Below are 27,645 nucleotides of genomic sequence, written 5' to 3' on the forward strand. Positions count from 1 at the left end.
TGATGACGGTGTGGACTCCGGAGCTCTGACCGTGTGATGCACTGAGATCTGCGGTCACTTCACCACTGATTCCCGGGGAGGCTGTTTGTCTTATCATCACTATCGGTTCATGAAGTTATATAAGGGAAATCAGACAAAAACAACATGATTCTTGTAACACATAAAGTAATAGTCACGGTCCTAACCCAAATAAACCAATTTATTGATCGTTTTAATCTTTGACTCCGTCATTGTATTTTTCAGCTTACTATATTAACTTCGCTATCGTTGGTTTTGCATTTATTTACAAATCCATGGTTAAAAGCCGAAGTTAACGTGACGGCGGAAATCCGCTAGCGCACGTCATTAGCATACTCCCATCATGCCATTCGCTGTTCATGTACGCGCCGAGCAAGTCGATAACGCGGACGGCTCGTTCACATAGCCGAGAGGAATTATGGTGGGGACACTACTGCGCATGCTCTATGGGCCCAATAACCCGGAAATAAACGCGGAAGTCAAAAACTTTTTTGGCATATGCGCTGGGTGAGCAGCTTCATAGGAATGAACGGAAGCGAAGGGGCGGTGCTCCATCCAGTTCATATTATACAACCATGGGTCACCACTACAAAAAAAGTATCTCCTCAATATGGGCAGAGTCATCACTGCATATCTGTATGAAACTTTTTTCAGTATAACTGAATCAAATCACTAGAATCAGTAAGTTAAAAAATGTGTTCAGTACTTCCTCCACAACTGGAGCACATAATCCTTCTGACACAGTCACTGGACTGAAATACATGCAATATGATGCTAAGGTAAATTGACCATAGGTGTGAGTGTGAGAGTGGATGGTTGTTTGTTTCTCTATGTGGCCCTGCGATGGACTCGGGAACTGTCCAGGGTGTACCCCGCATATCGTCCCATGTCAGCTGAAATTGGCACAGCACCCCCAGCAACCGTTGTGTGGAGGATAAAGCGAGAGAAAATGGATGGATATTAATTAATTAATTAATTTCCAAAACATCTGTGTGACTAAAAATACTGGACAACAACAAGCCAAGAAATGTTACGTTGCTGAGGACCTGCCCCTACAGCTTGTTCTGCCCTGGTGCTGTACAAGGATAAACATGGTCATAAGTCAATAAAATAGATGATGTAGTGATGGGACTGAACTCAGTAAAGGGATTAACCAGAGCAAAGTCATGAGGGTATTTTTGTACGACTTGCTCTTGCTAATATTTTTCTTGTGCTTTCCCTCTGCTGTGTCCTCCTCTCTTTATTCCTCCAATTGTCAGTTACAGGAACAGTTTAATCTCAATGGAATGCACAAAAGTGGAGATGTGATTCTTGGTGGACTTTTTGTCATCAACTTCTTTTCAACTGATCCTGACCTCACTTTTACTTCCGAGTCACAGTTGCCTACCTGCTATGGGTGAGTCTGACAGTATCTGCAGTTGTTAAAAATGTGTAACTGTATAACATATTTATTTTTAGTTGTAAACACTTACATCTTTGTGGTAGTTTTAATATCATAGGATTCAGACAGGCTCAGACCATGGCCTTTGCTATTGATGAGATCAATAGAAACTCTAACCTGCTGCCTAATGTGACTCTGGGATACAGTCTGTATGATAACTGTGTCCAACTAGGAATTGGATTTTGTGCAGCACTGTCCTTAGTCAGTGGTCAAGAAGAGCAAGTTACATTAGAGGAGAACTGTGTAGGAACTCCTCCAGTCCTCGGGATTGTGGGTGATACGACCTCTTCAAATTCTATAGCCATTTCTACAATCTTAGGATTGTACAGAGTGCCTCTGGTAAGTTTTCAAAACATCCAACTCAGTCATAACACTGATTAAATTCTGAATGTATTTTAAATATCATTGTATTATTCTAAACTAAATAAAATGAAAATCTGAAAGTTGAGTAATCAACGTGTGCTTTTTTTGCAGGTGAGTTATTTTGCGACATGTTCCTGCCTGAGTGACCGACAAAAGTTTCCATCTTTCTTTAGAACGATCCCAAGTGATGCTTTTCAGGTGAAAATCCATCTCCATCACTTATTATGTTATTCTCTTCAACAGTAGGGGTGAAACAGTAGGCAAATCCCAAGGTTCGGTACATTTTCAGATCAGAAAGCAAGTTTAAAAAGACTAAACAGACTCAACTCAAAACATAACAGTGGCTATTTGCCCAAAATTACTTGAGTGAATGTCATGTTGCTGTTTTTCTAATAAGAATATGGTAAGAATTATTATGAAAGATATATAAACTATTGCTGCCACCTACAACAAACACAACTTATATGTGAATGTGAAGGTGGTAAAATATATGATAAGTAAGTATTATAATAAAAATAAAGATCAATTATAGTGCTGCATCTAAAAAATACTGTGAACATTTCCAACTTAACATTCAGTAAGTCAAACAGTCCCAGCCTGTAGGTAGATTCATTATGTTTTCAAAGCACACATCTTTCTTTGTTAAATATGAATGTGAATCTATTACAGAGGAGACTTAACAAATTCTTAACAAAGAGTAAAAAAAAGCTTTAATGTCAACTTTATGAGCTGTATTTGCACAGATTTTGCACAGATCCACATTTCATATAAGTTATCATGTTTGGTTATAATTTGTTTAGGCTCTGGCTTCTTCCTTTGCATTCTCCTTACAAGTCTCATGCGTGATTCCAGCCTGTGCACCAATCCCTGTGCTCTGTGTCCACATAGGTGAATGCTATGATTCAGATTCTAAAACACTTTGGTTGGACTTGGGCAGGTCTGCTCATCAGTGATGATGATTATGGAGTCCACGCTGCCCGATCCTTTCACTCTGATCTGGGTCCAGCTGGTGGAGGTTGTCTGGCTTACACAGAGATTTTACCCTGGGCTGATGACCCTGCTGAACTAAGGAGAATAGTGGATGTGATGAGGAAATCTACAGCTCGAGTGGTGATTGTGTTTGCAAATAAGAGTCACATGATGAATCTCATGAAAGAGGTCAGTCCTTAAAGAGATCTGTTGCAAAACCTTTTTAGCCTTTGAAAAACATATTTTGTTATTTATACTAATATCTATAATATAATGTGTAAAACACATGTTTGTGTATGACATCAACTGTGGAAAATACATTTTACTTTACTGGTATGAATTTATATAGTTGGGCACAGTCAGCTGGGAGAGCTTGTCCTGTAGCAGAACTGTATTGAAAGCAGACCTGAAATACACAAACAGAATCCTGGCATATGATCCTGCTGATTCCTGGTGCTCTTGGATGAAGTGGAATGCAGGTTAACAGCATCATCTCAACCTGTTGGCTCTGTAGGCAAACTGCAGGGGGTCCAGCAGAGGGTGGTCTGTGATGGCTTTAAGGTGGGACAGCACAAGATGCTCGAGGGACAGTTGATCAGCACAGTGCTTACAAGGTGAAAGGGGAGACAGAGTCATGGCCAGAAGATTTGTGGGGGTTTGTTCTGTGAGGGTTTGGGTTTGGGGGGTTTGTCCTATGAGGGTCTCTCCAGGATGGACATAGCTGTTGTTGTTGCTGAGATGTGGCTTGGCTATATTGCCTTAGCAAGACTTGGGCCACTGTTTGTTTACCAGGAATAATTCAAACTTGCATGGTATAGTGTAAAACAAAAGTTACGTATGTAACTGCGGTTCTAGGAATCCTGGATGACCACCAGAGGCGGTGCTTTAGCACTTAATGTCTCCATCTCGCACATGCACAGGTCAAGTGTTTATACCAACAAAGTCACCCTTGACCCTGGCTGCCGGCATCATCAGGGGTCATATCCTCTGGTGACATCAGAGGATCTGTTCCTGCAGAATCTTCTCGCTGAACCACGAGGATTCTGAGTGACAGAACGCTCTGGCAGCAGTGGTGGAGCTAGACTGTTATCTTTGGGGTGGCAAAGGGGGGGCCAAGGCTATTTCAGGGGGTCCACAGACTATGACAATTAATTTGTTTCTCGAACAATGAATTGCAATCAGAGTCTCTTAATGTTAAAATGTACATACTAAGCACACAGGAGATCAGATTTGTGTGTATAATTTGCAGTTTATTAACAATTTACAAAATGTATTTAATATATTTACAACATTTTTCAATAATGACATAATTTTTTACAAAAATGATGAACATGCTCTCCCTCTGGTACTCACTCACTTAATGTAAATGTTGTTAAATTTATACTCGTGGCTTCTAGCAAAACAAACTTTTATCTGAACACAAATGTGATTTTAAACAGCAACTCATTAGGACTAGTGCTGTCCAGTGCTAAACTGTAACGTTGTTTTCTGCTCCTGCTGTTTGATCCATTGGTGTTTTAACTGTGTTTCGTGAACATAAGAATAGTTTATATGAGCTTTTAGCTGAGTTTCTGACCTTCCTGTGGGTATGCAGCATGTCTGTGTTTGTTAAAGTTAGACATGGTTTTATGACGTTTGTAATGCTGGTACCGGGGGCATCCGTAACGAAGAGATTAACGCGATTAAAAAACATAACGCGTTATATATGACTGTAATAAATTACTCGCGATTAACACGATAATTTAACACCCCTAAGTAGAACACGCCGTAAAACTTTCTTTAAAATTAGGATTTAACCAGTGGCGGAGCTAGAGGGGAGGCGGGGGGACCCCCCTGAAATCTGATAGGTCCCCCCCCCCCCCGATGATTGACATATCACGGTACCACACGTCTTGTCGAAAGGAGCCAGTTGCATTTTGAAATCAGTGACTCCTATTGACTGCTAATTCCCTCCTGTACACTAGTTGGCCCTATGTACCACAAAGAGTTGTAATCCACATTATTAGGAGAAGAAGAAGAACCGCCACAGAAGAAGAGGAAGATTTGAACGAGAGGACCTCTGATCGTTGGTGGAGTGCGTTGAGCCAGGAGAACAGGACAGAAGACTTCAAGATAAATAGACTTCAAGTATAACGCCTTCGACCTTATTTAACAAAGAAAGATATACTCTCAAAAGGAGGCGCCTGGTATACTCCATCCAAACTTCTATTTCGGGGTGTCCATGGCGTATTGCGACAAACCTCCCGTCTCCGCTCGTTGCAGCCCTTGGAGGGCGGCTACCAGCGACGAAGCGGCAATAAACGCTTTTAATTCAGCTAGAATTCACTGAAGTGCGTCTACCTGCAAAGCAAGAAGACGAAAAGGAACAGATCCTCTGATATCACAGAGGATGAAGCCTAGCCGGCATCATCAGGGGTCAAGGGTGACTTTGTTGGTATCAACACTCGACCTGCGCATGCGCGAGATGGAGCCATTCAGTGCTAAAGCACCGCCTCTGGCAGTCAGTAAGGATGAAATAGAATACAAGGTTTGTCTATGACAACTGTTAAATCTACATTTTACTTTTGTGGAATTATTTGTTATACTTATATACATTATAATGCAATATACAGTTGGTGAGGCAGAATGTGACAGGCCTGCAGTGGATGGCCAGTGAAGCCTGGTCATCACTTGATGTGCTCCAGACTCCTCACTTCATGCCATACCTGGGTGGAACACTGGGCATCTCCATCCGTCTAGGAGAAATACCAGGACTCAGGGACTTCCTGTTACAAATACATCCTGACCTACATCACAACAACACAATTGGAAACAGCATGGTGAGAGTTTCTCTCTTACTTTGAATTTCTGAGAATAACATACTGGCATTAATTTAAAAATGAACTTAACTGCAGGTGAATCAGTTTTGGGAACGCACATTTCAGTGTAGATTTGCACCACCTCCAGCAGGTTGGGTGGAAGCTGGAGGAGAATTATGCACTGGACAGGAAGATATGCAGAATGTGGAGAATGAATTGGTAGACGTTTCAGACCTCAGGTCAGAATATAATGTGTATAAGGCTGTGTATGCTCTGGCGTATGCTCTTGATGACATGCTGCAGTGTGAGCCAGGGAGAGGACCTTTCAGCAACAACACCTGTGCTCATTTACAAAGACTGGATGCATGGGAGGTGAGATATCACTTAACCCTTTGTATTTTTGATGATTTGATTAAAGTGTAAGAACTTCATAGATTAATAAATAAAAGCATCTCACTTTCCCTAAACAGAAAACAGATAGTGGATTGTAATATCAGATAAATCAAATTTGATAGATTTTTATTATTGTTTTAGTTTATCCTGCAATAATTCGATTTATGTTTATTTCTCTGCACTGCTGTGTTCACAAATATACTGTCACACACATTAGCCTTAAATACATGAAATAAAAGTTAAAAACAAGTTCATTAGGAGGCTAAATAGAATTATAGAAATATAGAAGTAAGAGGCTAGTAGAAAAGTTATTGTAGTTTTTGTTATTCTTTTTCTTTTGTGTGTGATTCTATTATCCAAAGCTTGTGTATTACCTGGACAAGGTCAACTTTACCACATCATTTGGTGATCAAGTGTCATTTGATGAGAATGGTGATGCCTTACCTGTATATGACATTGTGAACTGGGTGTGGCTCCCTGATGGAAGAACTAAAGTTCATAGAGTGGGTGAGGTTAAGAAATCAGCCTCCAAAGGAGAAGAACTCACACTGGATGAAGACAAAATCTTCTGGAACTTTGAATCCAAACAGGTGACTTCCTATATGTATTGCTACTGATACCTATCAGCATTAAACATTGGTAGAATAATGGTTTTATAACACTTGATAAATCCTACAGCCTCCACGGTCAGTGTGCAGTGAGAGCTGTCCTCCAGGTACCCGCATGGCCAGAAAGAAGGGGGAACCTGAGTGTTGTTTTGACTGTGTCCCTTGTTCTGATGGAAAGATCAGCAACACAACTGGTGAGGGTGATGATTTAAACAGCAAAGTTCAGATGTGTTTTATACAAATGTATCTCATCACTTTCCCCTTTTTCTCAGACTCCATGGAGTGCACCAGTTGTCAGGAAGATTTCTGGTCCAGCCCTCAGAGTGACCACTGTGTTCCTAAGACAATAGAGTTTCTCTCCTATAATGAGCCTCTGGGTATCTGCTTGACAACCACCTCACTGTTGGGCACATTTATCTGTGTTGTTGTTCTGGGCATCTTCATTCATCATCGCGGCACACCTATAGTTCGTGCCAACAATTCAGAACTCAGTTTTCTTCTCTTGGTGTCACTTAAGTTCTGTTTCCTCTGCTCGTTGCTCTTCATTGGACGACCCAGATTATGGACTTGCCAACTCAGACATGCAGCATTTGGCATCAGCTTTGTGCTTTGTGTCTCATGTATCCTGGTGAAAACCATGGTGGTTCTGGCTGTGTTCAGGGCCTCCAAACCAGGAGGGGAGTCCAGTCTGAAGTGGTTCGGTGCTGTGCAGCAGAGAGGGACAGTTCTGGTTCTGACTTTGTTTCAAGCAGCAATCTGCACTGTCTGGCTCATTGCTGCTTCACCAGTGCCTCATAAAAACACCCAGTATCACAGTGACAAGATAGTTTATGAGTGTGCAGTTGGGTCCACAGTTGGTTTTGCAGTTTTACTTGGTTATATTGGTTTACTGGCTGTCCTCAGTTGTTTGTTAGCTTTTCTAGCAAGGAATCTTCCAGACAGTTTCAATGAGGCCAAACTCATAACTTTCAGCATGTTGATCTTCTGTGCAGTGTGGGTGGCCTTTGTCCCTGCTTACATCAGCTCACCAGGCAAATATGCAGATGCTGTGGAGGTATTTGCCATCCTGGCCTCCAGTTTTGGCCTCTTGGTGGCACTGTTTGGACCCAAATGTTATATTATCCTTGTGAGACCAGATAGAAACACAAAGAAAGCCGTGATGGGTCGTGGGACCACAAAGTAATATGGTTAACACTCCTGTCTCGCTCTCTAATGCTCTGTATTTTAGAATTGTTTTGAAATTACTAGACCAGAATACAGGCAATAAAGAAATACTTAAAATAATGTAGTTTATTTTTTTCTTAACACAGATTATTGCAGTATTGGGAGTTAATGTACTTTTACATCATTACTTATTTTAGTAACAAGGGCAACATTTATTACAACTCAACTTGTGCTGTGCCTGCTGAACCGACTCTGCCATGTCTCTCTTGCTCTCCGAGCATACAGGGCCATAAACCACGCTCAACTCAACACCCAACAACTGCTTTGGCTAAAATGCTAACACTAAACACAATAAACAGTCCTAATTTGTATAGACCCCTTGGCAGCCTACGTCATGCGTGCCTCACCTTCTCTCTACTGTGCATGTCGGTTACAGAAAGCGCTATTGTGAGCAACACAACATGTCTTGTTGTACTGGCGGTTGCACTAATCGTTTTAACAAACAAGACAATAGCCTGAAGTTTTACCGGATACCGAGTTGCATCCCTTTCAAGACTTCCGAAGACGTCTTTGGTTGCAAGACATCAGGAGGAGCGACTGGAACGAACAAATGATAAAAGAAGCAATAATTTGCCGTGCTCACTCCATTTCAGTTAATGTTACATCAATTTTTGGCATCAGGTAACAAGCTAACATGAATGAAGTGATTATTACTATGCATAACAATGTTAAAAAACAATGTTTGAGAGCAACAGTGTAATTAAACTCAGGTTTAAGTCAAACTTCTGTATATTAGAAGCTAATGTACTCCGGTTGTTTTGCTAGTTGTGTAGAACTTTCCAGCAGGTATGGAGCATGTATATTTTCCTGTTTTTCATCTGTAACTGATCATCAGAAGCTGTATGCTTTGTCGGTTTACAACCTATTAAGTTGTGTGTAGAATAAAACCTATTAAAGACACAAATTATTTTTTGTTTTCATGTTTGCCGCAAAAAGTGTTTGATAATTCAACTGAGTTCGCAATACGGAGTGGCGCAGGACTTCTTGGTTAAATATTGAAATGTCAGACATTTCCCTGGTAAATGTCGGAGATTAACTCACGTTTTATATAAAATATTGCTGCACCACAACAATTACAACTTAGAGGTGAGTTTGAAGGATCTCATCGATTTCGAAATTCTGCTTCTCACCTTCAAGGCCATCCATAACCTCTCTCCCCCATACCTCTCTGACCTCCTTCAGACCAACACCCCTTCCCGGACACTAAGATCTGGCTCATCTATCAGCCTCATTGTGCCTCCAGCCCGTCTGACCACCATGGGGGCCAGAGCGTTCAGCCGATCTGCCCCCCGCCTCTGGAACTCCCTCCCGCATCAGGAACATTGTTTCATTTGCCATCTTCAAATCCCACCTGAAAACCCACCTTTTTAAACAGGCCTACTCCCTCTGACTCTTTAACTCTCTACCCGTTGCTCTTACCTTTTGTTATTTTTATTTTGTTGTTGTACGGCGACCTTGAGTGTCTTGAAAGGCGCCTTAAATATAATGCATTATTATTATTATTATTATTATTATTAAGGATCCCAAATAAATGCAAAGTAAATATTATAATAAGTTATGAAAGTTATAGACACAGGCCCAAAGACTGGGCCTGCTTCAGTGAAACTGCCTCCATAAATCAGAGTAATTGTCTGTGGTCTCCATAAGTTGGTGGTGCTAACTTAAAACATTGGACACTATAATAATATCCTTTAAGGTTCTCCACCTCACACAAACACTGTTACCAACCACCAGAGTGATTTTTTTTTTTTTCACCTTGATCACCAAATGACCAATGTGTACTAGTAGCTGCATTTTTACTTTTCCCAGAAACTAGGAACCTTTCAAGGTTCAGGGTACCTTAATGATTGCTGTGGGACACTTTGTTGTACAACAGCAATAACCACAAACAATCAAACCTGTCAATAGCATACATACAATCCCAAATTCAAATATTTATATTGAGTCATTTAAAAGACAGTGGGTTTTTTTTGTTCTGCAATGTAGCTGTGGTCAGATGGAAGTGACAAACTCTCACTGTGCAAGACTTTTTCCCATAGATGGATGGAAGTTTAAAGCATGTCTTGCAGATTTAACTTGATTGGGTCATATTTTATGGACAACAATTATGTTTCCCATTCTGTTTTTGGAAATGTGTAGTGTGATTTTACCTGATATAGCCTTATGCTGCTGACTAACCATCCTCAGTGCATCGAACAGGACAGAACAGTAAACAGGCTCTGTAGCTGATGTCTCCATGGTCTCACATACTTGAGGAAAAAAAATCCCATTAATGACCTGCAGTCTGATGTGGAGGCTGTAGTGTATTAGCAGTGTATGTTGAATTTCATGTTGATTAATGTTTTAATTTTTATTCATTATTATAATTCATTAAATTATGAAACATATTTGTGTGAGAACTAGACAACAACAAACACACTGATGTAACCGAAGTAAAACTCAACAAACAAAGATGAACATGAAAACAGGACTATTATGCAAATGACACGTGCAACTGACGTTGTTGAGGACCTGCCCCTACAGCTTGTTATTCTGCCCTGAAAGGTGATGTACAAGAATAAATATTGTCATAAGTCAATATGATGTAGTGATAGGAGTGAACTCAGTATAGGAATGAGGGTATCTTTAGAGAACAAGTTGCTCTCACTAATGTTGTACTGCTGCTTATTCTCTGCTGTGTCCACCTCTCTTTATTCCTCCTCTTGTCAGTTACAGGAACAGTTTAACCGAAATGGAATGCACAAAACTGGAGATGTGATTCTCGGTGGACTTTTTGCAATCAACTTCTTCTCTACTGATCCTGACCTGAATTTTACCTCAGAGTCACAGCTGCCTAACTGCTATGGGTGAGTCTGTCAGTATCTGTATTTGTGAAATGTAAAACTATGCAGAGTTACTGTATAAAGTATTTTTAATAGTAGTTTGTGTTAGTTTTAATGTTTTAGGATTCATACAGGCTCAAACCATGGCCTTTGCTATTGATGAAATCAACAGAAACTCCAACCTGCTGCCTAATGTGACTCTGGGATACAGTCTGTATGATAACTGCTTTCAACTAGGAATTGGATTTCGTGCAGCACTGTCCTTAGTCAGTGGTCAAGAGGAACAATTTACACTAGAGGAGAACTGTGTAGGAACTCCTCCAGTTGTAGGGATTGTGGGTGATCCTACCTCTTCAAATTCAATAGCCATTTCTACAATCTTAGGTTTGTACAGAATGCCTCTGGTAAGTTGTTAAGTCTATCATTGTTATGATTCTATTTTGAGTTGAGTTATAGTTATAGATTTGTATTAGTTTAAACTACATTGAATGAATATCTGACAGTTGAGTAATCAACCTTAAGTGGTCTGCTTCTTTGCAGGTGAGTTATTTTGCCACATGTTCCTGCCTAACTGACCGACAAAAGTTTCCATCTTTCTTTAGGACGATCCCAAGTGATGCTATTCAGGTGAAAATATGTTCAACTGCATGTGTTTTATTTTCAGGGTTGTGTGGTGTCAGATATGCAACACTAAAAGACAGTCGTCAAACATGAGTCTTTGATGAACCTGAAACAGGATTTCTAGTGAAAGATGATTTCAGCCTGTGCACTAATCCCTCTGCTCGGTGTCCACATAGGTGAATGCTATGATTCAGATTCTAAAACACTTTGGTTGGACTTGGGCAGGTCTGCTCATCAGTGATGATGATTATGGAGTCCATGCTGCCCGATCCTTTCACTCTGATCTGGGTCCAGCTGGTGGAGGTTGTCTGGCTTACACAGAGATTTTGCCCAGTGTTTATGACCCTGCTGAACTAAGAAGGATAGTGGATGTGATGAGGAAATCTACAGCTCGAGTGGTGATTGTGTTTGCACATAAGGGTCACATGATTAACCTCATGAAAGAGGTCAGTCATTAAAGAGAAGTTTTGCAAAAACTTTTGAGCCTTTGCAATCTTTCATTAATATCCATCCATCCATTATCTACCACTTTATTCTCCACCAGAGGGTTGCGGGGGTGCTGTGCCTATCCCAGCTGACATTGGGCGATAGGCGGGGTACACCCTGGACAGTTCCCCAGTCCATCACAGGGCCACATATAGAGACAAACAACCATTCACTCACACTCTCACACCTACGGTTAATCTAGAGTGCCCAATTCACCTAATCCCCATATCGTCGTTTTGGACTGTGGGAGGAAGCCGGAGAACCGGGAGAAAACCCATGCACACACGGGGAGAACATGCAAACTCCTTGCAGAAAGGCCCTTGTTCCTAAGTTGTTCCAAACAGGGCTCAAACCCAGGAAATTTTGTTAAAGTTATTGAGTTGTTTCCAAATTTTGTTTCCAAGACAAATAAAACATTGCCTGCAATAGTGTGTAAAAAACAAGTTTGTGTTACATCAACTGTGGAAATGTTTCTTTACACAGGTGGTGAGGCAGAATGTGACAGATCTGCAATGGATGGCCAGTGAAGCCTGGTCATCAGTTGATGTGCTCCAGACTCATCACCTCATTCCATACCTTGGTGGAACACTGGGCATCGCCATCCGACGAGGAGAAATACCAGGACTCAGGGACTTCCTGTTAAAAATACGTCCTGTCCTACATCACAACAACACAGATGACAGTATGGTGAGAATTTCCATCTGACTTGGTAGTTGTGAAAATAATTTCCTTGCATTAATATCAAAATGAACTTCATTTCAGGTGAATCACTTTTGGGAACACAAATTTCAGTGTAGATTTGCACCACCTCCAGCAGGTTGGGTGGAAGCTGGAGGAGAATTATGCACTGGACAGGAAGTTATAGAGAATGTGGAGAATGAGTTATTGGATGTTTCAAACCTCAGGCCAGAATATAATGTGTATAAGGCTGTGTATGCTCTGGCATATGCTCTTGACGACATGCTTCAGTGTGAGCCAGGCAGAGGACCTTTCAGCAACAACACCTGTGCTCATTTGCAAGGACTGGAGCCATGGCAGGTGAGATAACAGTTTACACTCAACTTCTAATTTTACTTCATCTTTTGCATTTCTTTAAGATTTGAATGAATTGTATGAAGTTCATAAATGAATGAATTAAAGCATCTCACTTTCCCTAAACAGCAAGCAGATAGTGGATTGTAATACCAGGTCAAAGTGGAAGTATATAATAGTCATGTGATGTGAGTTAAAAAGAAAATATTTCATGGAAATTATTAAAAAAGGTTTGTCCTGCAATAATTATTTTCATGTTTATTTATCTACGGTGTTAACACATTAAATTCAATTCTAATAAAATATTTTAAGTCAACATGCACATGTTATATGAGAAATGTCTGAATCTGTTGGTCAGCTCATGCAAACAACTGCTGGATAGTAATTTTAGTCTTTGTGTGTGAAGTAACGAGGTGTCGTTTGCCATCACTGATTGCCCTGTTTTCCCTTTGTTTCTGATTCTATTATCCAAAGCTTGTGTATTACTTGGAAAAAGTCAACTTCACCACAGCATTTGGTGATCAAGTGTCATTTGATAAAAATGGTGATGCCTTACCAATTTATGATATCATGAACTGGATGTGGCTCCCTGATGGAAGAACTAAAGTCCAGACAGTGGGTGAGGTTAAGAGGTCAGCCTTCAAAGGTGAAGAACTCACACTGGATGAAGACAACATCTTCTGGAACTTTGAATCCAAACAGGTTATTTTTTATCTATTTTAAACTACGATGTCTTTTGCCCACACATTGGTTGAGAGTCATACTTTTTCTTGAAGTCCACAGATGTTTGCTATGGTCCATCTGGCATGAATGATGTCATCCACCCATGTGCATGATGGTACTGACGAACCCTTCTTGGACATAATTTACACTCCCAGATTGTTTGACTATGAACTGTACTCACCAAATGCTTAAACTTCATGTTACGCAACACATTCCAAATGCCAACATTACAAACAAAATGTCTTAAATGAACATACTCTTACCTTGAATGAAGAAAACAGAAATTACAAAATAACTTACCTAACTTATCTTCACTTAAAAGATTAAACTAAGCTATAGTCTTCCTCAAATGAGCCACTCACAGTGTGCCACCTGGTTGCTGACATCCAACTGAGAGGGTAATTGCACCTTTCCATTACACAATTCCAGCATAACGGCATGGTACGACTTTACTTTTATTTTTTTTGTTTGCTTTTCCATTAGCAATAGTCCCTGGTACTCTTTTGGTACTTCCTCTGGTGAGGTTCCAAGCGAGCTGAGCCGCAGACTGCTGCCCACTGATTGGTCAGAGATATTATATATTGAAGTAGCATTGTCATTGTATCAATATCTGCACTGTGTGAAGTCAAGCATTCCATCAAATGAAGAAAACTGTATTTCAATGCCATTTAAAAAATATTTATTTTTCTGTGCAACTCTGGAGGACTATGTACAATAATAATAGATAAAATAAATAAGAAAAAAATTAATTACAAAAGTAAAGTTAATTGGACATTCAACTTATAAAGAACTATGATAATTACTTTCATAACAACAATACTAATATTAACAAGGTAAAAAGAAGATTTGGCTGCACATAAAAATAAAAAAGTATATAAGACTTTTTTTTTAAATGTGTGCACAACTGAACAGGCTTTTGTGTCTCGTTAGCGGGTTGTTGGCCAGTAAATGAATGTGTTAAAATCCTCTTTGTCTGATCATATTTGGCTTCAAGATCACTTTTTTTTTGGAGCCTAACCCTGGATTTCCACTGGGCCCGTGGGTGCTGATCGCTTCCATTCTAATCGATGTGAGCATTTCCACCGGGCACGCTGCGGCACATCTCAGCAGCGTCCCAGAAGCGGCTCAGCAGCGATATCGATAGGTAGCAATTCTATTTTTGCCGTTGCCGTTGCTGAGCCGCATCAAGCTCAACAGAGCAGATCGCACCAGACAGCAAGTCCGACAAAGAATCAAAGTAAAAAACTGCCGCCCCCCTTTCAAAAGAAAACACAATATGCAGGTCATATAGCCTATCGCAACACATCAATATCACGTCGTCACCAGTGCTACCAGGTCAAAAGTCAATTGATCAGAGGGTCTCAGAGAGTACAACGAGACTGATTGTTGAAGTGGAGAATCATAAAATCATTTATGACACCAGATCAACAGTTCTTCCACGTCGGAAAATGAAAGTAGCTGTGTTGTTGTTGTTTCCTTTATACACACAGTCTATCGCGGGATCTTTCGAACTCGCAAGAACTCGATCTTCTGTGAATACCGCCGACTCCCAAGGCCCCGCTGCGCTGCCGCAATGTGCCGGTGGAGATTGATGCCGCGCTGCTGACGTTCTGCTGCTGTAAAGCGGGTAACTGCCGAATTTTGTGGGTAACTTTTATCAAATGTATTTTTATGCTTGGTTTCGTAGTGGCGTTTCACATTCCCTCTTTTAACCACTGCCACCGTCTCAGAGCAGATGAGACAGCGGTATCATGCTGCCTAAGGGAAGGATGGACACAAACGCCTCTGTCCATTCCGAATTAAAAGCCCAGTTTTCGGAGTCAACCTTATGCCGTTTCAAGCCATGGTACACCGACTCATACTTTCGCCCCTTAACTCTCTCTCTTCTCTTCTCAATACTTTGTATTCATGCCACTGTCAAAAGACTGAAAGCTGTTGTCCATGCTTCTATTCAATGAAGGCCGCCCTACCCTGCCTGTGATTGGCTGACGAGAACTGAAAATCAAAGTCAGTCCCTTTCACTGAGTAGCATGTAGAAACGGTAGAAACGGTGTCAGAAAGGAGTCGCTCCCCACTCACAGACACACACTCAAAGGAAGCGAGAGCTGCAAACCATAATGCCAAACAAACCAACATGTCATAACAACTGCACTTTAGTTTGACCACAAGACTGACGCAGATCCGCATTTGTTGTGAATAGAACCTTTGCCATTGATGCACAAACGGAAATCCATAGCAACACTGTGGACACAGAACATGGAGGAGTATGGAGAATCCCACATAGGATACAATAACAGATCCTGATTTTTCTCCACACAGCCACCTCGATCAGTGTGCAGTGAGAGCTGTCTTCCTGGTACCCGCATGGTGAGAAAGAAGGGGGAACCTGAGTGTTGTTTTGACTGTGTCCCTTGTTCGGAGGGAAAGATCAGCAATACAACTGGTGAGTTTTAAGTTTTAAATGTCACAGTTCAGATATGTGGTATAAACATGTTTGTGATCACTTTCTCTCTTCTCTCAGACTCCATGGAGTGCACCAGTTGTCCAGAAGATTTCTGGTCCAGCCCCCAGCGTGACCACTGTGTTCCTAAGAAAACAGAGTTCCTCTCCTACCATGAGCCTCTGGGTATCTTCTTGACAACCACTTCACTGTTGGGCACATTTATCTGTGTTGTTGCTGTGGGCATCTTCATCCATCATCACAGCACACCTATAGTTCGTGCCAACAATTCAGAACTCAGTTTTCTTCTCTTGGTGTCTCTCAAATTGTGCTTCTTGTGTGCTTTGCTTTTCATTGGACGACCCAGATCATGGACTTGCCAACTAAGACATGCAGTATTTGGCATCAGCTTTGTGCTTTGTGTTTCATGTATCCTGGTCAAAACCATGGTGGTTCTGGCTGTGTTCAGGGCCTCCAAACCAGGAGGTGACTCCAGTCTGAAGTGGTTTGGTGCTGTGCAGCAGAGAGGGACAGTTCTGGTTCTGACTTCTGTTCAAGCAGCAATCTGCACTGTCTGGCTTGTCTCTGCTTCACCAGTGCCTCATGAAAACACCCAGTATCACAGTGACAAAATAGTTTATGAATGCGTAGTTGGGTCCACAGTTGGTTTTGCAGTTTTACTTGGTTATATTGGTTTACTGGCTGTCCTCAGTTGTTTGTTAGCTTTTCTAGCAAGGAATCTTCCAGACAGTTTCAATGAGGCCAAACTCATAACTTTCAGCATGCTGATCTTCTGTGCAGTGTGGGTGGCCTTTGTCCCTGCTTACATCAGCTCACCAGGCAAATATGCAGATGCAGTGGAGGTTTTTGCCATCCTGGCCTCCAGCTTTGGCCTCTTGTTGGCACTGTTCGGACCCAAATGTTATATAATCCTGTTGAGACCAGAGAGAAACACAAAGAAAGCAGTGATGTGTCGAGACACCACAAAGTAAAACTGTGAACACAGCTCTCTGTCTATCCTCTAACATTCAGAATTGAGTGGTAATTATAAAATGACAGTGTAGCTAATAAAATTGTTGGTAATTTTTCCAGTTTTTGGAGTTAATGTCATTTTACAGAACTACTTCCTTCCTTAACTAACCTTCACCATTTATTTTGCCATGCCAAGTCATTGAAATCTGTACATATAGACCTGCTAAATGTGGCTCCACAGTGTATGATTGGTGTGTACTTTTACTTTGACACCTTTGACATCTAGAGCAGCGGTCCCCAACCTTTTTTGCTCCACGGACCGGTTTATTGTCAGGAAATATTTTCACTGACCGGCCCCCTAACGCTCTCTGGTCGATATGGTAACGCTTAAAACTGCCTTCAATATAAGATACTCAAAACAGCTTTGCGATGGGCGCACACAGCATGAAAACGTGTAATTAATGTTAATATATTTGTTTCAATCACTGAATGAAGCCTGTCATATTTGGGACAAGAGTCGGGACCTTAAATTGCTTGCACAAAACTATTGATCAGCACTCAGCATTTGTTTGTTGTTCATCAAAATCAGTATGCGCCGAGAGCACAGGTGGGCGGGCGTGAGAGAGAGAAGGTTAAAGACCTCCGTGAAGTTGGCCCCCCACCCCCAATAAAACCTTTTCAAAATACTTTTAATCATTTGTGCTTCGTTTGTACTGGTTTGTGCCGCAAACATTTACGTTTGTGCTTTTTACAAAAGTACAGTACAAAAGTATGCATTCCCTGGCCAAAAAAAGGACGTACACAATCCTGAAGCCTCGCACCTGTACACACATTTTGAATGAGGAACTTTGGAGACAGAGGAAGAGTATGTGTACTTTTGTATTTAAAAGGGCTATAGTGTTTCCAACAGTCAAAACTAAATATATAGAAATCAAAGGTTACTGCAAAGACTGTCAAGGCCAATTGGAGATGACTTGTGGAAAAAAAACGATCAACTCTTCCATGGTATTTCAGTGCTCCCTAAAAAATGTTCGCGAATCACACCATAAAGGTAGCAAGCGCCACTTGTCTGGCCACCTCCGCAAGCAAGTCAGCGCAGAGTTGTGTGAGGGTAGAATGGAGCCAAAGGTGTGGAGGGCATCCCAAGCAAACAAGCTGATGGATTTTGGAGACCAAGAGCCAAGCCATCTGCCGTCTTTGGACAGTCTGCGAAAAGCAAAGCAGGAAAAAAGAAAATCGAGAATTGGGTGACAAAGATCCAATTGTATCATTGCAGCTTTTAAAATATAGTGTACCTCACAATGGCAACATCAAAGATATTGGCCTGGATAAATTATTTTGCCATTATTGGAGTCCAACACAAATCCTCATCTACAAGACACTGGCAAAGAAAGCAAGTGCAGTGGGTTGTTTTGATGCCACTGGATCAGTTGTGAGGAGACTGAAGAGGCCTATTGAGAAGTCCCACAGCACACATACATACACAACACGCCACGTCCTGGTTGGGGGGGATGGAGGATGGGTGTGGGGGGACCTCCCGGGTATCTGTGTCCCGCCCGCCTCCCGGCTGGGCTGGGGGGCGGCTGTGGAGCCCTGGGGCGCTGGTGGCTGCGGGGGGTGGTTGGGTCGGCTGTCGGGGGGAGCCCCAGGGGACCTGGCCCTGGCTTGCCATGACTCCTGGGAGGGGTGATGGTGGGCAGCGAGCCGGTCGCTCGGCGGGGGCCTGCTTTGGGCGTCTTGGCCTCTGGGTGGACGGTGGGTCCCTGTGCTGGGTGGGCACGGCCTCTGACCCATCCCTGTGCGGGGGGGCTTTCCCGGGGCGGATCCGGGACTCTGCCGTCTCCTGTTTCTTGGGGGCCCCTGGCTGGGATCCCTACATGAGCCTCTGCCTGTTTCTCTCTGGGGGAGAAGTCGTGTGGTTGGCTTTCCGGGGTAGCCGTCGGGGATAGCTGTGGCGGGCTCCGGCCTGCCCTACTGGGGGGCGGTCTGGGGGAGGCTCCACTGTCTCTGATGGTGGGATGGGCTGCCCTGGGGGCCTGGGTGGGCCCCTGGTGCGGGAGCCTGGGGCCTCAGGACCTGCCTCGGCGTGTGGCAGGGTGGGTGGGCTGGTTTGTGCCCGTGGTGTTGTCGCCTCCTGCCCCCTCGGGGCGGGCTCTGGGCGGGGGGGCTCCGGCTCTGCGGCTCCTTGCCCTGGTCTTGTGCGGGGTAAACTTCTAGCTGGCCCTGGGTCGGGCAACTGTGGGTCTCTCATGGCCCGGGGGGCCGTTGGACGCCCCACGTGCCTGGGTTACTGCTGGTCTTTTCCCGGGGGTCTGGGGGCGGCGACACGGTTTCCACCACGGATTCCCGACCACGCCAAGTGACAACCTCCGCACATACATATACATGGATGCGCGAATACACAGACATACAGATAGACACTCTGGTTCATGATAGAACCAATATAAACTGATACAGCCGTTATAAACAAGATCACCTTTTCTATATATGGTTGTTAACAAATTCTAATGGTACTGTACTTATACAAATGCATATCAGTGTTGTTACTGTTATAATGTTATCATTATTGCCTTAGTGTGTTATGCAACTAACTTGTATCTAGTGTCTCTCTCTCCCTCTCTCTCTTCCCCCCCATTTCTCTCACACCTCCCCTGTCTGTCTTTTAATCTCATAAATCTGCGACTTTATTTTCTCGTATATTTGACACTTTTAATGTCGTGAATCTGCGACTCAGAGCTGTCACTCAAAACTCAGCAGAGAGCTTCCTAAGGCCCGCCCACTCTAAGCCTTGTTTTCTTATCGATCGATTCGCTCGGCGTGCACAAGTTACAAATCCACCACTTATACCACCTAGCGAGGAGAAACAGTATCTGAAACTCGTAGAAGCAGATTCGAGCACTTGTATCAATTGACTTGTAGTTGTGTACCTGTAACAAGGATTTGTGTACCTGTAATAAGGATTTGTGTTAACAAGGTATAAAAAAAATGTACAACTTCAACTTTACGGTTACACATTTGTGACTTTAGTTTGCGCATGTGAAATCTTACATGTTACAAGTTACATGTGCTTGTGAATTTTGCACCAAATATACCTTCATAAAATTCTCCCTAAACCAGTTTGAGGAGTGCCTAGATTCGGCACATCCAGAATTCCACATCCAGAATTCCATGTGTGACATTGATGGAAAGCTTAGAAATCACACTTTCGTAATCTGTAAATTACTGAAAATGCCCCTCAGCCTACTTCTTTCTGGTTTTTCCATGGCTGGGCACATTTGTGTCACTAAAATAAAACTGGACAGCAAACACATTGATGTTAAACAGGAAGTAAAACTCAACAAGTAAAAGATAAAAATTACAACAGAACTCTGTAAATGACGTTGTTGAGGACCTGCCCCTAGAGCTTGCTATCCTGCCCTGATAGGCGATGTGCAAGAATAAAAATTGTCATAAGTCAATAAAAAGGTTAGTGATAGGACAGAACTCAGTCAAGGGATGAACCAGAGCAAAGTCATGAGGGTATTTTTAGACAACAAGTTGCTCTCACTAATGTTGTACTGCTGCTTATTCTCTGCTGTGTCCTCCTCCTCTTGTCAGTTACAGGAACAGTTTAATCTAAATGGGTTGCACCAAACTGGAGATGTGATTATCGGTGGACTTTTTGCAATCAACTTCTTTTCTACCGATCCTGACCTGACTTTTACCTCAGAGTCACAGCTGCCTACCTGTTATGGGTGAGTCTGACAAGATCTGTAGTTGTGAAATGTATAACTTTGCAGAGTTACTGAATGAAGTGTTTTTAATAGTAGTTTGTGTTAGTTTTAATGTTCTCGGATTTAGACAGGCTCAGACCATGGCCTTTGCTATTGATGAGATCAACAGAAACTCCAACCTGCTGCCTAATTTGACTCTGGGATACAGTCTGTATGATAACTGCTTTCAACTAGGAATTGGATTTCGTGCAGCACTGACCTTAGTCAGTGGTCAAGAAGAGCAATTTGCATTAGAGAAGAACTGTGTAGGACCCCCTCCAGTCCTAGGGATTGTGGGTGATGCTACCTCTTCAAATTCTATAGCCATTTCTACAGTCTTGGGTTTGTACAGAATGCCTCTGGTAAGTATTTGAATTCTATCATTATTGTGATTAAATTTTGAACTGAAATAAAATTGTATTATTTTCAACGATATTGAATGAATATCTGACCGTTGAGTAATTAACCGTTAATATTTGAAAATAGAGATAATAAGCTTTCTCAGAAGAAATGGTCTGCTTTTCTTGCAGGTGAGTTATTTTGCCACTTGTTCCTGCCTGAGTGACCAACAAAAGTTTCCATCTTTCTTTAGGACAATCCCAAGTGATGCTTTTCAGGTAAAAATCTGCCCAAAACACATTTATCACTTGTCATTGCATCTTTTCATTTACGGAGTTGTGTGTTGTCAGATATAACACTTAAAGACAGTGATTAAACATGAGTCTTTTATGAACCTGTAACAGGATTTATAGTGAAATATGATGCCAGCCTGTGCATTAATCACTCTGCTCTGTGTCCACATAGGTGAATGCTATGATTCAGATTCTAAAACACTTTGGTTGGACTTGGGCAGGTCTGCTCATCAGTGATGATGATTATGGAGTCCATGCTGCCCGATCCTTTCACTCTGATCTGGGTCCAGCTGGTGGAGGTTGCCTGGCTTACACAGAGATTTTGCCCTGGGGTGACGACCATGTTGAACTAAGGAGGATAGTGGATGTGATGAGGAAATCTACAGCTCGAGTGGTTATTGTGTTTGCACATGAGAGTCAGGTGATCAACCTCATGAAAGAGGTTAGTCCTGACACCTTATTGTTGGAAAAAACATTTTAGCCTGTAAATAATAGTTTTCATTGATGATGTTACACATGTATGTTGAAACTGCTAGGACAGTTTTAGAGCAAGATAGTTTACCAGGACAAGTTCAATTTCCCTGCAATACTGTGGGAAACACATTTGTCTCTGACATCAACTGTGGAAACTACATTTGACTTAAAAGTATGTATTTATATACTTGTCATACTGTAATTTACAGGTGGTGAGGCAGAATGTGACAGGCCTGCAGTGGATTGCCAGTGAAGGCTGGACAACAGTTGATGTGCTCCATACTCCTCACCTCATGCCGTACCTTGGTGGAACACTGGGCATCGCCATCCGTGGAGGAGAAATACCAGGACTCAGAGACTTCCTGTTACAAATACGTCTTGACCTACATCACAACACAGATGAAAACACCATGGTGAGAGTTTCCATCTGACATGGTATTTGTAAGAATAATATAGTGGCTTAAATTTACAAAGAACTTCATTGCAGGTGAATCAGTTTTGGGAACACACATTTCAGTGTAGATTTGCACCACCTCCAGCAGGTTGGGTGGAAGCTGGAGGAGAATTATGCACTGGACAGGAAGTTATAGACAATGTGGAGAATGAATTGGTGGATGTTTCAAACTTCAGGTCAGAGTATAATGTGTATAAGGCTGTGTACGCTCTGGCATATGCTCTTGATGACATGCTGCAGTGTGAGGCAGGGAGAGGACCTTTCAGCAACAACACCTGTGCTCATTTACAAAGACTGGAGCCATGGCAGGTGAGATATCAATCTACACTCAACTTTTTTACTTAATTACTTGATCTACTTACTTTTGCATTTCTTTAAGAATTGAATGAATTCTAAGAAGTTAATAAATGAAATAATTAGAATCTCACTTTCCCTATACACCAAGTAGAAGTGGAAGTATATAATAGTCATGTGATGTGACTTAAAGGCAAATTCTTCAATGGAAATAATACAAAAATAGTTCCTGCAAGAATTGGTTTTATGATTATTTCTCTGGATTGTGTTCACAAATTCAATATAATTTAATTTAATTTTTTTGTAAACCAAATCACACAAGTCTGTCCATCTAATGGAGCATCGATAAGCATCTTTTTTATCCGAGGACACATTTCAATTCTTTTTGTCTATGTACAGTGCATAAAGATAATATTTATGCACTGTACATAGACAACGTCATGCAGAGCAGAGAAGCCCAAACGCTCACAAAATGAGCAAACACTAGGCATCAGTGGAGAGAAAAATACCTACATTTTAACAGGAAGAAATATCTGACAGAACAATACTCAAAGATGTGCAGCATCAGCCTCGACCGATTGGAATGAAAGAAAAAAATGAGGGAAGGAGGAGAGGTGGGGGAGAGAAAGAGAGAGAGCGGCCAGGAAGGTAATACAGAAACTAAGGAGAGAAAGAACAAGTTTAATGACATATAATGAATTCACATTCATACCCTGCATGTCAAAGAGTGAGTGTGAGTGTGAGTGTGAGTGCAACACAGGAATTCCCTCAGTAGTCTAGGTCTATAGCAGCATAACTAAAAGATGGATCGGGTTTCCCTGAGCCAGCTCTAAATATTACAGAGAAAGTGTCCACCTCCAGAACTGTCATTGGGACCTGGTTCACAGGAAAGGACCCTGGGACCCACAAGTAAGCCTGCTAGGACAAAGTGATCTGTTAGGACTATACGTTCAGGTCATCCAGCACTTAATGTCTCTGAGACATTCCTGGAGTTTAAAAACCTGATTTATATCATCCAGCCTCACTGATAAATATAACTGTGGGTCATCTGCACAACAATGAAAGCGTATGATGTGCTTTCTAATAATGTTCCCCAAAGGAGACATATACAAGGTAAAAAGTAAAGGCCCAACAGTGAGCCCTGTGGGATGTCACAATTAACTTTGCTTGCAATGAGGCATTATCATCAACAAACTGAAATTTATCAGATAAGTAGGATTTAAACTAGCACAGGGCAGTACCTGCTCCTGTCTGCTCCAGTCTGCCATAGAATATCATGATCAACGGTGTCGAATACAGCACTAAGATCTAACAGGACAAGTAGAGACTACTAGAGAGACAGCTTTAACTCATGCTGTTTCTGTGCCATGATGTTATCTAAAACCCAACTGGAAATCTTCAAACAGGCCATAAAAGGGATAGTTCGGAATTTTGAACATAAGACCTTTTTTCCAAATCAGCCGGTGTGATGGAGACGTCTGGAGACGTTTTCAAGAAATTTCATTCAGTTCTTCTAGTTGCAGAGTTTGCTGGTGCTATGGCTAGCGCAAGTCAATGATACAAGTTAGCATGGCATTAGAAACACTCATACCGACTCCACAGTGCACCCGAGGCAAATCAATTGTAACGGCAGACTATCGATGTACATATCTGTGTTGATAGAATAATATTTGAAACAAAACTAACGTCGCATCGCATGAATTTTTGAGGGACTACTTTCTCAGCACTGTACTTCCGGCAGCGGAATCAGTCCGCCGCTGTCGGAAGTTTGATGCGCTGCTGCTGCTGCTGAGACATAAATCCTTCAAATTGCAAGGTTGGTTTTATTTCAAACATTCAACAACACAGATATGTACATCGATAATCTGCCGTTACAATCGGTTTGCCTCGGGTGCACTGTGGAGTCGGCATGAGTGTTTTTAATGCCATGCTAACTGGTATCATTGACTTGCGCCAGCCATAGCATCAGCGAACTCGGCAACTAGAAGAACTGAATGAAATTTCTTGAAAACGTCTCCAGACGTCTCCATCACACAGGCTGAGTTGGAAAATAGGTCTTACTGTATGTCCAAAATTCCGAACTATCACTTTAATGCACAAATATTCACATAATTGATCAGCAACTGCCTTTTCTAAGATTTTAGAAATGGAAGGAAGATTTGATAGAGGTCAGTAATCAGCCAACACATCTGGGTCAAGGGTTGCTTTTTTGAGTATGGGTTTAATAAATGCTACTTTAAAAGCTGAGGGCACATATCCAGTTAATCCGATTGATGGTTTTGGATGATGATACTAATAATGTAATCTCTGGGAGATCTAAAGGGTTGAAACACATATTTTTTCTTCTTTCTACAAGTTAAATACATCAAATAAAAGTTATGCAAGTTGATGAATAGGCTAAATAGAAGTACATTTTATCTGCAGTCTTTTATTTTCATTCGTCAGCAGTGATAACAGCTAAGGATTGAGGCATTGTTCAAGTTGTCAGTCAATTATCTTTAGCAAATCATTTGGCACAAACACTCATAAATAAACAAAATAATAAATTCCATGTAAGCCAACATGCACATGTTATATGAGAAACTTTGTATATCTTTGTGTATCTGTTTGTCAGCTGAGACACACAACTGCTGAGCAGTAATTGTAGTTTTTGTTCTTGTTTTCTTTTTGTGTCTGATTACATTATCCAAGCTTGTGTATTATTTGGAAAAAGTCAACTTCACCACAACGTTTGGTGATCAAGTGTCATTTGATGAGAACGGTGATGCCTTACCTGTATATGACGTCATGAACTGGGTATGGCTCCCTGATGGAAGAACTAAAGTTCAGACAGTGGGTGAGGTTAAGAGGTCAGCCTTCAAAGGTGAAGAACTCACACTGGATGAAGACAAAATCTTCTGGAACTTTGAATCCAAACAGGTTATTATCTTAATCTTCACTTTGCCCCACTCATTGGTTGAGAGTTATACATCCACAGATGTTTGCTATGGTCCGTCTGGCATGAATGATGTCATCCACCCATGTGCATGATGGTACTGACAAACCCTTCATAGACATACATACACTCCTGCATTTTTTGGCTTCATGTAACACAACACTCTCCAGTCTATTTGATGGGACCCTCTTGTTATGGTTGAAGAAAGGACATCAAAGAACACAATTACCATGGACTCTTGCCTGAAGTTGTGTAAGATCATTTGGTGATGCCCTCATCTGTACAAAGAACATACAAATGAGGCTGATTTCCTGGTAAGAAACCACTGCTTTGAGGTAATGTGAGTTCAATTAGTGTTACATCCCAAGGGAAACCAGAGATCACATACATGTGTGTGACTCCCAACTGCTTTTGGACTCTCAAGTTTTTGTTTTATTGACTCCAGCGTATAGCAATCCCATAATTACAAACAGAATTTCTCAAACGAACCTAATCTTACCCCCAGTAAAGAAAACATAAATTACAAAATAACATACCGAACTTAACTTACGACATTAAACTAAGCTATAACAATCTACTACTACTTTCAATGTCAATTTTGATTGCACAGATTCAGGATTTGTTTGAAGAGGGTGAGCAGGAAACCAAGAGTGTTCTAACACTTTATTCTAGGCCTGGTGCGAGATTAACACCCATCCTATAGCAGGTTCAGGAGGGTTTTTATAGTCCAGGCCCCCATCACTTCATCAACTCATGCTGAGCCAAGTCTTCCTCATATGAGGCACTCACAGTGTACCGCCTGGTTGATGACATCCAACTGAGACAAATTGCACACACACAATGGAAGAGAGAGCTGCAAACCACAATGCCAAACAAACCCAAACATGTGACCCAGGGTCATAACAACTACACATTAGTTGAAACACAAGACTGACACAGATCCTCAATTTTTTGTGAAGGGAACCTTTGTCTTGAACTTGCAAATGGAAATCCATAGCAAAATCTGTGTACACAGAACATTGAAGAGTATGGAGAGAACTACATAGGATAATATAACAGATCCCGATTTTTCTCCACACAGCCTCCTTGGTCAGTGTGCAGTGAGAGCTGTCCTCCAGGTACCCGCATGGCCAGAAAGAAGGGGGAAGCTGAATGTTGTTTTGACTGTGTCCCTTGTTCTGAGGGAAAGATCAGCAATATGACTGGTGAGTGAGTGTAAAGTTTTGAACATCACATATCAGATATGTTGTATGAACATTTTTCTCATCAATTTCTTTTCTCAGACTCCATGGATTGCACGATTTGTCCAGAAGATTTCTGGTCCAGCCCCCAGCGTGACCACTGTGTTCCTAAGAAAACAGAGTTCCTCTCCTACCATGAGCCTCTGGGTATCTGCTTGACAACCACCTCACTGTTGGGCACATTTATCTGTGTTGTTGTTCTGGGCATCTTCATTCATCTTCGCGACACACCTATAGTCCGTGCCAACAATTCAGAACTCAGTTTTCTTCTCTTGGTGTCACTCAAATTGTGTTTCTTGTGTTCATTGCTTTTCATTGGACGACCCAAATTATGGACTTGCCAACTAAGACATGCAGCATTTGGCATCAGCTTTGTGCTTTGTGTCTCATGTATCCTGGTGAAAACCATGGTGGTTCTGGCTGTGTTCAGGGCCTCCAAACCAGGAGGGGAGTCCAGTCTGAAGTGGTTTGGTGCTGTGCAGCAGAGAGGGACAGTTCTGGTTCTGACTTTTGTTCAAGCAGCAATCTGCACTGTCTGGCTTGTCTCTGCTTCACCAGCGCCTCATAAAAACACCCAGTATCACAATGACAAGATCGTTTATGAGTGTGTAGTTGGGTCCACAGTTGGTTTTGCAGTTTTACTTGGTTATATTGGTTTATTGGCTGTTCTCAGTTGTTTGTTAGCTTTTCTGGCAAGGAATCTTCCAGACAGTTTTAATGAGGCCAAACTCATCACTTTCAGTATGTTGATCTTCTGTGCAGTTTGGGTGGCATTTGTCCCTGCTTACATTAACTCACCAGGCAAATATGCAGATGCAGTGGAGGTATTTGCCATCTTGGCCTCCAGCTTTGGCCTCTTGGTGGCGCTGTTTGGACCCAAATGTTATATAATCATGTTGAGACCAGAGAGAAACACAAAGAAAGCTGTGATGGGTCGTGGCACCACAAATTAA

General features: G+C 41.9%; 3 protein-coding genes across 3 annotated transcripts in view; all 3 read left to right on the forward strand.

The window, feature by feature from the left end:
- LOC310941833 (extracellular calcium-sensing receptor-like) overlaps nucleotides 1–27,645 on the forward strand; it is a gene marked incomplete at both ends in the record, with an annotated part of 58,320 nt that extends 30,675 nt beyond the window's left edge. The window contains 8 exons of the mRNA XM_083907081.1: nucleotides 20,730–21,024; nucleotides 21,193–21,279; nucleotides 21,467–21,736; nucleotides 21,978–22,181; nucleotides 22,256–22,531; nucleotides 25,208–25,435; nucleotides 26,533–26,656; nucleotides 26,735–27,645. Of these exons, the coding sequence (XP_083763207.1) occupies nucleotides 20,730–21,024; nucleotides 21,193–21,279; nucleotides 21,467–21,736; nucleotides 21,978–22,181; nucleotides 22,256–22,531; nucleotides 25,208–25,435; nucleotides 26,533–26,656; nucleotides 26,735–27,645 (2,395 nt within the window). The remainder of the gene's footprint in view (nucleotides 1–20,729; nucleotides 21,025–21,192; nucleotides 21,280–21,466; nucleotides 21,737–21,977; nucleotides 22,182–22,255; nucleotides 22,532–25,207; nucleotides 25,436–26,532; nucleotides 26,657–26,734) is intronic.
- On the forward strand, nucleotides 1,538–7,773 carry LOC310941483 (extracellular calcium-sensing receptor-like; the record flags this gene model as incomplete). Its single annotated transcript, XM_083906670.1, has 8 exons — nucleotides 1,538–1,798; nucleotides 1,934–2,020; nucleotides 2,711–2,980; nucleotides 5,404–5,610; nucleotides 5,686–5,961; nucleotides 6,345–6,572; nucleotides 6,661–6,784; nucleotides 6,863–7,773. The coding sequence occupies 8 exons, from the start codon at nucleotides 1,538–1,540 to the stop codon at nucleotides 7,771–7,773; spliced, it is 2,364 nt and encodes a 787-aa protein (XP_083762796.1).
- LOC310941484 (extracellular calcium-sensing receptor-like) lies at nucleotides 11,032–16,930 on the forward strand (the record flags this gene model as incomplete). The annotated part of the gene is made up of 5 exons (XM_083906671.1): nucleotides 11,032–11,040; nucleotides 12,227–12,430; nucleotides 13,250–13,477; nucleotides 15,818–15,941; nucleotides 16,020–16,930. The coding sequence occupies 5 exons, from the start codon at nucleotides 11,032–11,034 to the stop codon at nucleotides 16,928–16,930; spliced, it is 1,476 nt and encodes a 491-aa protein (XP_083762797.1).

Source organism: Microchirus variegatus (genome assembly GCF_963457635.1).
Source record: "Microchirus variegatus genome assembly, chromosome: 20".
Taxonomy (NCBI): Eukaryota; Metazoa; Chordata; class Actinopteri; order Pleuronectiformes; family Soleidae; genus Microchirus; species Microchirus variegatus.